This window comes from Gossypium raimondii, chromosome 4, assembly GCF_025698545.1.
Source record: "Gossypium raimondii isolate GPD5lz chromosome 4, ASM2569854v1, whole genome shotgun sequence".
Lineage (NCBI taxonomy): Eukaryota > Viridiplantae > Streptophyta > Magnoliopsida > Malvales > Malvaceae > Gossypium > Gossypium raimondii.
The window spans coordinates 22,005,724-22,018,499 of record NC_068568.1 but is presented as its reverse complement, the minus strand read 5'-3'; the positions used below and the strand labels follow the sequence as shown (position 1 = coordinate 22,018,499).

Below are 12,776 nucleotides of genomic sequence, written 5' to 3'. Positions count from 1 at the left end.
TCTGGAAGGCCTCTTGGAGGTATTCCTAATTTATACGTTCAATTTGCGTACCCCTTACCACAAACAGCCACCAACGATAGGCCTTTCTCTAGACCTTGAGGTACAAAGAAATGTTATATGACTAAATTGAATAATAATCAAAAGTATAATGATTATATACATCCAATTGAAAGTTAATGCAAAGAATCATGGAAAAGTAAATATTTTTACTAAAACAGTTTATGGACAATAATTGTAACTCGCCTTTGAAAATTAACCAAAAATTATAGAAATTGAGATAGAGCTTGAACCAAATATGAAATTAAAAGCTTATTAAGTCTAGTTATTTTGTATAGAAGAAACAGTGTAAGCAATGGAATTGTAGATTATGAGATAAATAAATTTAAGCAAGACAAGATCATATTGATTCTAGGTTTCCTTGTTACGGCTTTGAAAATTTGTACAAATAAATTTAGGGTGAAATTTATATGTATAAAATCTTAATGAGTCTATTTTCAAGAGAAACAAATGGAAACGTTATAAAAATCTTGTCTTGAAAGATAAATATTTATTAGTGAAGAAGGATCGAACTACCTAGCAATGAGAACATGGGAAGAAATAAAGAAAATAATTTGTATTAAGCGGCTTATGTGAAAATTCTTAAATTTTTATGGTAAAAATTCCATTGAGATTGCTTTCAAAAACAACAAGTAGATCTTAATTTGAATTTTTAAATAATGATATACATAATTTAGGAACTGCTACTCAAGTAGACAACCTTGTTAAAAGTATGTGTAATTAGTGAAAGAATAATTAATATTACATGTAGGAATGTTATACCAAAAGCCAAAGATTCTCATATATATATACATGTTCATATAGGATGTGGAATGGAGAGGAGGAGGAAAATAATAGAAGAGTTATAATGCAAAGAAGTTGATAGAAGTGAGGGAAATGCTAATATGTAAGAAGTTTAAACGAAATTGTTTAAACATTAAGGCTCCGTTTGTCTCACGTAAAAGCTTTTACGGAAAATATTTTCAATCTTTTCTAATGTTTGTTTCATGTAAAATAGGATGGTCAACGTAAAACATTTTCCAGTCAACATAAAATTACCTCCTTATTCCTATAAAATGTCTTACCAAATATTTTTTTTGATAAAACATTTTCTAAACGAATAAGGCTCTATTTACCAAAATGTCCAAAGATATTTTCCAATCGACATTAACTATGGATTAACATAAAACATATAACACTATCAATAATCAAACAATTCACATTCAATTATCAATTTATACAAATTTTGTAATTTATTCAATTTAGTCCCTAAAATTGGAACTAACATAACTTTTGATTTAAAGCTTCAAATTGAATTCGATTTCATTATTATACATTAGGGACTCCTATTTCTTATTTTTACAGTCAATTTTACATTTTATTCAGTTTAGTCCATAGTGTATGAAACTATCAATTAAGCTTTACAATTTAGTCGTTTCTCACATCTAACCTTTTAAATCGATCAATTTAACACCTAAAACTTTAAGAAATTAATAATAACAACTTTTTAAAACTTTAACAGTTTTACGAATTTGTACATGGGCTAGTTAAATCAAGCTCTCATGACTTCAAATCTATAAAAATTACAAGAAAATAACCAAAGACTTACTTAGATTTTGAAGTTAAAAGCTTAGATACCTAAGAATGGCGTCTCCCTAATTATCTTCATTTTTTACGATTTTCTCATAGATCTGAGCCCCTTTTTCTATTAATTGAATAATAATAAATTAGCTTTTATTTAATATTTATTCTACAATTTTTTTTGAAGTTAATTTATTATTATTCAAACAAATATTGTAGTCATCATGTAGTATACTACTAATTATGCACTTAGAAAATATTATTAATTTAATATTATATACCACTAATTGTGGTTTGGAAAATAATTTATTATTCAATATTTGTTTTTTATAACACAATTAGGAATTATTTATAGATATAAATAAACTCAATTAAACAATGAAAAATAAGAAAATATCAAATGTATGTTTGTTTAATTGAAAACAACTTTTATGAAATATTTTCAAGAAATCGCAAAATAACAAAAATATTTTACATGATTCATCCAAACACCGTAAAATATTAGATTTTCCAAAAAGTAAGTTATTTTCCGTAAATCATTTTCTGAAAGTCATTTTCAGTAAAACAAACGGAGCCTAAGTTTGTAATTGTTATATGATGAATTAAAAAAGATATTTATTGATAAATTGAAGTATTATATGGATTTAAATTGAATGGTACATGTGTTGGATTATGTGGTGTTGATCTTTACTTAAATATAAAGAAGTCTTGACTTGTTTAGGATAAAAGGATTTAGAGTTGCAACACTAGCCACAAGATGTCTCGACATGAGCATTAGAAAATCTAATGTCATGATACTGGCCCCATGATGTCGCAACACTGGCCCTGTTTCCTCTACCTTATTGTTTTTTATCCAAAAAAATCTCGAACCAACTCTAAATGCAATCAAACTTTAGAAAAAACCTAGAAAAATTTTATAAAATCTTAAATGACTTTAAAAATGTATAAAAAATATTAATATTTATACTGAAATGTAGCATTCCTTACTCGGATTTAGCTACTAGCTCAGGGAATTGGGTCTTACAGTCTTATTTACTAAACCCTCGTTATATTAAGTTTCATCCCCTATTATATAAGAAAACTACCTCTTCTCTTAGGAGATTCGTATGGCAAGATTCATCTGCCTCAGGTGTATATGCATTTAATTTGTCTAATTTCAGTAAGAACTGAGTATTTAATGGAACTGGAAATCAAAATTGCAAGATGCAAGGCAACTGAATTCCAATCCAATTAAGGAGAAAAACCTAAATATTACAAGGTTGTTTCAATCTGCTATGGTCCTTGAGGCTATAAGAGAAGCCTTCATCTTCTCAACATTTGATGCATCAATCTTGCAAGACTTGGTAATCTTTTCGACAGACCCGGAGTAGTTATGGTTCGAACATTTGCACTCCCGAAGGCGGAAATCGCGAAAGCCAAGTCCCGCCCATAGTTGTACTGATAATGGACAACTCCCACGGGGAAAATAAAAAGATCTCCAGCTTGAAGTGTCTTAGTATGTAACACATCATTTGCATCTACAAATCCGACTTTAAGAGAGCCTATAAGAAGAAAAAGAAGCTCGGCGGAATGAGGATGGCGATGGGACGGATTTAAGGAGCCTGAAGGGAATTGCAGAACAGCATAAGAAACACCCTGACCATTTAAGGCTGGAAATTCTGCCTCGCTCACTTTCATAAACTTGAAAGCTGTCGGTGGATCGGCCCCGATCAGGACACGAAAGGCAGAGTGTGTGAAGAAGTTTGCATAATCGGTGGTGATATTTGGAGGGATCACAGAGTCAAGCTTAAGGTCTATCTCACTACCATGTATCACCTGGGCAACCATTAGTACAAATAAAATGGAATGAATGCATGATATGATACCCATACCTGCAATTTTCAGATAATCTCATAAGTACATAAAAGATGGTAAAACAAAAGCTAGTTATTAAAGGATTGTATATATTAAAAAGGAAGCTGAAGCTTAATAGTAACTTGACAAATTCTTCACCATATGCAAATGGCCGGCAGCTATGAAGAAATACAATGCTAATATTTGTCTTGTATGTAATTTCTTGAACTTTTCACCAAAGGATCAAATATTGCAAGCCAATTTGCTCAAATTTATGATATTCCATATGCATCAAGACAGTTAACTGAAGCGTCTATTTAAGAATATGATACGGTCTAGTAAGACGATCAAAGGAAGACATGGATGCCGAACTATGACTAAAAAATGTTGGAAAAATGTGATTTAAAATAATGTAGTTAGTACGATAAAATGACATTAAGGTTTCGTCACAATTTTTAATGATATAAGGAAAGTAGAATTCCAATTTCGGGTAGAAAACAGGTATACACTACAAAGCTGCTGCTGCACAAGAAAAATATTTCCATAATTTCTGAATAAAAACTGTAACCAAATGTGGGGTTTCCACTCTATCCGGTGGTTGTGGGGTCAATAATTTTTTAAAAATTTTCTTTATGAAAGAAATTTTAATTTATATCACTAATAATTTTATAAAATAAGAATCTTATATAAAATTAAATTATTCTCTTTCCATCTGCCTTAATCTTTATCTTCTTTAAAGAAAATTCTTTTATGCTTTATCTCTAAAAATTTTACAAAATATATAATTAAACTTTCAATACTTTCAAATATATCTCATTAATTTGGTAACAACTCTTCTTTCTTTTTAATTATTCTCTAAAAATGAAGATGGTGACTTTGCCTGTGGTAGATCAAATATTTTACATAAAAAATAGATTTTTATTAGATGAATGATTTTGAGATATTGATGTTGTATGAAATTGCTAATAATTTGATTAGGAAATTTTTTAAAGGATAATTAATACAAATCCTTGAATATTAATTAGAAATTTAGCATTTTATTTAGAATGTGATTATTTTAATTTATGTGCCACATGGCACCAAAAGGTAATTAAGTTATTTTTATTTTTGTGAAAAGGATTATATTTATCATTAACCCGCTATGACGAATTGTGAATTCCTTTCAATTCAAAAGATAAAAGTGATATTGGTGAAAGTTTTACTAAAAGCAAAACCAAACGTATTGGGGAAAAACTAATTAAGTTGAAGTTATTTTTGTAATTATTTAGTTTGTATGAATTATTATTGATTTAATACTAATAATGTTAAAACTAAGTGACCGAATCCTTATTTAAATAAAATACAGTGGTAAAATAAAATAAAAGTAAAATCTCTATAGAACTATACTTCTTTTATTTTATTTTAGAATAATGTTTTTAAACCTTATTAAACTCTATCTATTTGATATTGGTTAGAATAAGGTGTTTCAATCTTACTACACTCCTATTAGAATATGGTTTTACAAGCCTATAGATAGACATAGTCTACTACTCTTGTAATTATTCGAATTCGACATAGTGAATTTTCTTCTCCTCTCCCCGTAGTTTTTTCCCAAAAGGGTTTCCACGTAAAAATCTGCGTGTTCTTTATTTTATTTCTCTTTTCTTTGTGGTATATTGTCATTATCGACATTCTATTTTTACAAATAATATAGTTGGTTTTATGAAGGGTTTAAGATTTAGATTTATCTAATTATTATTTTAATAATTTTGTAGTACTTAAGTTCACTTATATTATATATTAATTTATCAAGTGCAAAATTATACATTAAATTATAAGACTTTTAAAGTATATTACTTTTTTTAAAATTTAACTCCACAATCAATTTTTTAATGTCAATTTAATAATTTAATTAACAATGAAATATATTCTATTTAGTCTCTAAATTTGTGCTTTAATAATATAAATATTTTGTTGCATAAGGGTACACGGTTGTTTTTAGCATGATCTCATTAGTTAACAGCATATGCAACATTCAAATTTCAAAATTATATAAAATTAAAATTGAAAATTTTAAGTGTATAAGTTAAAATGATTAATTACATAAAATTGATGATTTTTTATTTTTATATATTTTTCATTTATTTTTCATTTTCATTGAAAAAGTTTATTTGACATTAATAATCACACGTATAAATTTGGGTAATTCCTTAAAAGAATGGGTCCAAACCAATAAAAGTTTGCGTCATTGAAGAGCAATTAGCAGAGATCATTGAAGTCAAGCTAGCTTTAAATATGGAAGTTGATAAAGAATAAATTTTTGGGGAATAGCAAGCAAGGGCAAATTGGCTCAGAATGGGTGATCGTAACACAGCGTTTTTTCACAACCATGCATCCTATCGCAAGAAGTGGAACACAGTTAAAGGGCTTGAATATGAGAATGGCAGATGGATTAAGGGGGATAACGAATTGCTAAATTTAGCAACAAGATATTTTGTGGATCTTTTCTCCATAAAACCTGTGCAAGGTTGCTAAAATTTAAGGGCAGAAGTTCAACCTTGCATTCCTGGACATCTTAATGAGGAGCTTTCAGCTAACTTTAAAGAAGATGAGTTGTGGGAAGCCTTAAAAACAATGGCTCCTTTAAAAGCGTCAGGTATGGATGGGTTCCCTACTCTCTTTTTTCAAAAATATTTGCATATTATAGGGAAGGATGTAGCTAGATTTTGTTTGGAAATTTTGAACAATGAGAAAGAGCCAAGCACTATTAACAATACCAACATAGTTCTAATCCCTAAAGTCAATAATCCAAAAAAGTGAGCCAATTTTGGCCAATCAGCCTTTGCAATGTAGCATATAAAATAATCTCGAAAACTATCGTCAATATAGAAAGGCTCATAGCTATTGCATTGAAGAAACACAAGGTGCTTTTGCCTAAGTAAACAGATTACTGATAACATATTAGTGGCATACGAATTGTTGCATTCCTTTAAGAAGAAACGATATGGGATTGGAAATTTTGCCCTAAAACTAGACATGAGCAAATCATACAATAGGGTAAGTGGACTTTCGTTGAAAACATAATGAGAAGGCTTGGTTTTTGTGAGAAGTGGGTTTCTTTAATCATTCGTTGCATTAAAAGTGTCTCATATTCTGTTGTGTTTAATGGTGTGAAAGGGATTGAATTCAAACCTTCTAGAGGAATAAGGCAAAGAGACCTCTTAAGCCCATATCTTTTCATCATTTGCGCGGAGGGGTTCTGAAGACTTCTAAATAATGCACGAAGGGAAAGAAGAATAAAAGGAGCAAGAATTGAGAGAGGTGGTTTATCAATAACCCACTTATTTTTTGTTGATGACAGCATCTTATTTGGAAAAGAAACAGTGGAGGGAGCATTAGTCATAAGGTCAATGGTCAATGAATACGAAAAGATATCAAGTCAGATGGTAAATTTCAAGAAGTCATTAATTTATTTTAGTAACAATGTTAACGATGCGGTCAAAAGGTAGATAGGGAGTGATTTGAGGGTTCGAATAACCAACAACCCAGAAAAATACCTTGGACTTCCAACGACGGTGGGAAGGAGGACGAGAAACGCCTTTGTTGAAATTAAAGAAAAACTCTTAACAAAAGTACAAAATTTGAGTATTTGTAATTTATCTGTTGGAGGAAAAAAAATGTTTATCAAAAATTTTTTGCAAGCCATTCCACATGCTATGCAAGTTCTCAAATTACCAGTTTTATTATGTCGAGAGTTAGAGAACATTATGTGAAAATTCTGGTGGCAAAATTTGAAAACAAATAAGGGTATTAATTGGTGTAGTTAGGCATCATCATGTATCCCTAAAGCGCAATGGGGGGTTGGTTTTAGAGATTTATCGAGTTTTAATAAAGCCTTGTTGGCAAAACAAAGGTGAAAGGTAATCACCAACCCCACAAGTTTACTCGCGTAAGTAATGAAGTCTAAATACTACCCAATAAGTGATTTTCTTAATGCCGAATTAGGGGCTTACCCTTCATTTATCTGGAGGACCATATGGGGCACTCGAAGTGTTCTAGAATCGGGCATGAGATGGAGAATTGGAGATGGAAAGTCAATTAATATATGGAATGATCCTTGGCTCCCTAGAGAAGAAAAGTTACAGTTTCAAAATATTGTTTTACAAGTACACATTAGTTGCAAATCTAATTTACCATGAATCTAATACTTGGAGGGAGGAGACCTTGAGGAGGTTGTTCCCAAAAGAACAAGTTAAAATAATTGAGTCCATTTCCCTAGGGAACTCTTTGCAACCAGATATCAAGATTTGGTGAGGGGACAGACTAGGGGAGTATACGGTAGAAAATGATTACAAACAATGTGTTACAGAAGAACTACACCTATTGGGGAATGAAATTACAACATTTTCGGAAAATACTAGAAAATATTATATAAAGGTATGGAGCTTAAAAGTCCCCAACAAGGTACCCATTAATCTATGGAGAATTGCAAGCAATAAGTAATTTAAAAGCTCGTAGACTAAGGTATGATGCCCTGTACCCATTATGCGGAGAAGAAGAATCAATTAGCCATCTATTTAGAGATTGCACCCTTGCGAAACGAGTCCTCTAGCAAATGGCAATAACAGTGGCACACACATGTCAATCAAACATGGAAACAGTGGTTAGCTGAGGCTTTCAATATCAACAATGCATACAGTTGTACATGTCTAGCAGTTCACTATGGGCAATATGGTATAACAAAAACAAATACTATTACGAAGGTATTTAACAAAGTTCATACGAGATTGTGGCTCTTATTAAAGCATACATTACAGAGCTTGCCATGCTGCAAGAAGCAACAACATGCAAATTCATATGGAGAAAACACAGTGGGAACCCCTGACAGAAAGTCATGTAAAGGTGAATTTTGATATCACGTTTAACGAACAGAGCAACAAAGTAGTTCCGGGAAAAATTATCAGGAATCGTATGGGGCTAGTTATGGGTTCAAGTACTTACGCAATAAATAATATCCATGACCAGACAACCGCTGAAGCTTATGCATGTCTCCAATGAGTGGTTTTTGAAAGAGAAATGGGATTTGACAAAGTTATCATTCAAGGCGATTCAAGGACCGTCATAAAAAGCTACAAAATCTGGAATATGATAGATTAGTAATTGGGGGTATTATAAACGATATACAAGAAAAAACATGAAACTTCAAACATTTTGCGTTTCGTTGCGTACCATGGGAAGCCAACGGGGCGGTGCACAGGTGGCTGCTTGGGGGAAATGAAGCATCTATCTGACTTACTAGTTAGAAGAAACGTCGTTGGAGTTTGAGCCCATAGTTTTAAAAGAACAACGTTGATTTGTTTAGAGGGAGTAATATCGATGGTGTGGTGAACTGAGCCCGGAGAAAGTAAAGGTGTGATTAGAGCTCCGAGGAACTCCGAAAATGGTGGGATTTGGGGAAAAAGGATGAAGATTGAAATATTATGGTTACCAGGTCCATCGACGAGCAAAGATTCAGCAACATAGTGACAGAACGAAAGGGGAAGGGATAGTTAGGATTAGGGTTTTTTTCAAATATTTTTTTTAGTATTATCTAGAAACATTTTACTTTCTCATTGCAGAAGTTAGGGGCCTGGTTTCAAGTTTTAGGAAATGCAAAACCGAGGCACAACCCAAGGTTTGCAGTTATAGAACGATAGGTGGCAATGGTAGGTGGATTAGGGTTACTTTTTAGGATTTTGTATTTATTACTTGGCTTTCCCTATAGAGTAAAACCTCTATAAAATAATACCCTTGGAACCTAAAAAAAATTTTATTTATTAATTAATATTTATTAATTTAGAGAATATTCATACTTTATGCATGGTTTTTATCAAAATCTAATATGCATGTAGGTACAATGAATCAAAGTTAATTGGCTCATGTAACAAAAAAGGAAAAAGAGTTAACGTTTTCAAAATCTAATATGTATATATTCATTGGATAAATTAAAAATTTTATTATAAATAAACACATGTAAGTATCAAAATATTGAAATTCATATAATCTTTTTGTAACACCCCATACCCGGCCTAAACAACAAGGCCAAGTTTGAAGAGCTACATCGAATATTTCTCAAAACATAACTCCTGAAAGGTCTTTTTAAAGTCATCCATAAATTAAAGGAATTTAACAACATAAAGTTTAATCTGAGTTCATCATCTTAGTAAGTCGAATACCTTGAATATACTGAAAATAAACCACTAATATGGATGATAATAAAAGCTAATACATAATATGATCGAGTTCCTGACCCGCCGATCCGATCAAGTCTGTGTGTTACCTATAATTTAATCAATAGACAAAATGAATTAGCAATGCAATAAGGAAAATAATTACATGTTCAGTAGAGCTGTGAGTAAACTGATAAAGTTCTAAGTTTAAAGTTTGAATCAGACTCAGAAGGCAATTTGTTCAATTAACAGAATAGAACATACTAGACAGATAACAAGTCAAATCATTGTCATATATAGAACAGATCAGAACAGATGCAATTATCCTACCCTCATCTGCTACACACCATCTCCGACCAACCCAACACACCAAAATGAGTAATTAATACTCATATAGCCCTACACACCACATAGTGTCGATATGACACATTTCATTAATTGCAGGCTAGTTGCTAGATCAGATTATATATACCGGTGGTTTAACCACTGATTCAGAACATAGCACTTTTTACACAAATTCTACCCAAATGTAGGTGCAGATTTCAAATATCAGTTCATACATAGATATACACAGGTCATACTCGTACAGGATAAATCAATATCTTTAATGATTTTCACACGCAATACACATACAAATTTTCAATACTCAGTCTCAGATCACAGAATAACGCTTTATACAGTATAATTTAGTTCATATGGACCTCATAGAAGGCCTGCATTCATGTCATACGACGCTTGTGGCCCGAGATAAAAATTCCAAATATTACTTCACACGCCCGTGTGGTTTCACATGGCCTAAATATCTTGCTCGTGTGGTTTCACATGTCCTGAATATATGGCCCGTGTTGTTCCACACGGCCTAGCACACGCCCATGTGTTCGCCCATGTGCCTCACAAGGCCCAACACACACTCGTGTCACTTGCCGATGTGGTCTTAATGCACAAACAATGTGTTACACGGCCTGGACACACACCCATGTCTTTGGCCTGTGTGAACCCTGTACAAAACATTCCCACACATAGTCTGACACACGTCTGTGTCCTAGCCCGTGAGTCTCGAATTCATGAATAGTGAGTTACACGGCCATGTGGCATCGACGACCATGTGGCGTCGATGGCCATATTTTCCGGCATTCGAAATTCACAGAAAATTAGGTTTTTGTGCACACCTGAACTAGTCTCGAAGTAGGAACAACATAGAAGACTCCCGAAGCCTAAAACGACCATTCAATAACTCAATTAACAACTTAATTGAACCAAAACGCTAATTCAGAGTCGAATTAAACTATGTCAAAAAATTTGACACAAAAACCTCGAAACGCAGAACATTCACGTACCAATGATCATTCGACCCCTAAACCAAAATTAAATTATCGGACAAACATTCTTTGCAGGATCTTCGCCTAAACGAAAGCAAAACGAAGAGTTAACAAGAACTTGAGAAACCCCTACAATAACATTCAAACTCACAATGCCACGATGAAAACAACGAAAACAGAACAAAACAACAAGAAACTTACTTAGAACCCTTCAATTGAAACAATGAACAACACAACAACCTTGATTTAACTTGGTATCAAAGTTACCAAGGTAATCAAACAAAAAGAAAGAAAAAGAAATGGAAGAAAAGGAAAAACAAAAAGAAAATAAAATGAAAAAAGAAGAAGGAATGTTAATATAAAAAATCAACTAAGAAAAGGTTTAAAATGTTTAACATATAACACACAAAAGATTATTTCTCTATTGACTACGTAGAGATTCTAACACTAGATCAGGGAATAAACAGATGCTTAACTAGTGAACCAATAGGCTCATCTTGACACAAATTAACAAGGAATTAAACTTAAGTCGGTCAATCAAAAATAGAGATTAACCTAGACTAAAATAACAAAACTTCTCAAAGACGAAACTCTAACCCTTGATCTCAAACACACAAACAGAACTCATAGCCACAGATACAGAGATTTAATAACAGCAAAATTCAGCAGTGAAACGTTCAAATTTTGAGGTGTTACAACTCTCTCCCTCTAAAAGAAATTTCAACCTCAAAATTTACTTGACTCAAATAAATAGGGTATTACCGACGAATGGAATCCTAGGGTTCCCAAGTGGCTTCCTCGGTGCCATGATTCCACCACAATACGTTAACCAGAGGGAAAATTTTCTTCCTCAATGATTTGACATCTCGGTTTAAAATCTGAATAGGCTCCTCTTCAAAAGTCAGATCTGGTCAAACCTCGATCTCCTCAATAGGAACGATGTGTAACAAATCAGACCGATACTGCCTCAATATATAGACATGGAACACATTATGAATTCGATCTAACTCAGGCGGTAATTCTAGCTGATAAACAAGAAGTTCGACATGTTTTAGAATACAGTAAGGCCCAATAAACCTGAGGCTCAACTTGCCTCTACGTCCAAATCGGAAAACTTTTTCCACGGAGACACTTTTAAGAATACCCGATCACCTACAAAAAACTTGATATCTTTTCTCTTTAAGTCGGCATATGATTTCTATTGGTCAGAAGTGACTTTAAGATGGTCTCGAATCAATTTAATGGTATTTTCAGTATCAAAAACTAGCTCGGGACCCAAAACACGACATTCACCTAACTTAGTCCAACATAGAGGAATACGATGCTTACGACCATACAGAGGCTTGTAAGTGCCATCTGAATACTAGACTGGAAGCTATTGTTGTATGCAAATTTAGCCAACGACAAATAACCCTCCCAACTGCCCCAAAACTCAATTACACAACCCCAAAGCATATCCTCCAGAATCTAAATAACTCGTTTAGACAGTCTACGGTCTTAGGGTGATACACAATACTGAAATCTAATCGAGTGCCTAGCACCTTGTAAAGCTTTTTCCAAAACTGAGAAGCAAAACATGGATCTCTGTCTGAAATAATTGAGACTAGAACTCCGTGCAGTCCTACGATTTTAGAAACATACAGTTTAACGAGCTTCTACAATGAGTAATCTGTCTTGATAAGAAGGAAATGAGTAGACTTGGTCAATCGATCAATGATAACTCAAACTAAATTTTTTTAGTGGGTATTAAAGATAACCCACTAACAAAGTCCATCGTTACATACTCCAACTTCCACAAAGAGATCTTAACTGGCTGAAA

General features: G+C 32.6%; 1 protein-coding gene and 1 long non-coding RNA gene across 3 annotated transcripts; both read right to left on the bottom strand.

Moving 5' to 3' along the window:
• Positions 1 to 2,919: 2,919 nt before the first annotated feature.
• LOC105767764 (germin-like protein 9-3) lies at positions 2,920 to 3,486 on the bottom strand. Its single transcript, XM_012587331.2, has one exon. It carries the CDS (start codon positions 3,484 to 3,486, stop codon positions 2,920 to 2,922), a length of 567 nt encoding a protein of 188 aa, XP_012442785.1.
• A 4,120-nt stretch (positions 3,487 to 7,606) lies between these two features.
• LOC105767765 (uncharacterized) lies at positions 7,607 to 9,109 on the bottom strand. 2 transcript variants are annotated; one of them, XR_008195439.1, is made up of 3 exons: positions 8,659 to 9,106; positions 8,431 to 8,567; positions 7,607 to 8,037 (listed from the first exon to the last, which is right to left on the bottom strand). It is a non-coding gene; the product is annotated as an uncharacterized LOC105767765 (long non-coding RNA). The 2 variants fall into 2 exon arrangements; XR_001125602.2 differs by having other exon boundaries at positions 7,607 to 8,567; positions 8,659 to 9,109.
• Between the last annotated feature and the right edge of the window lie 3,667 nt (positions 9,110 to 12,776).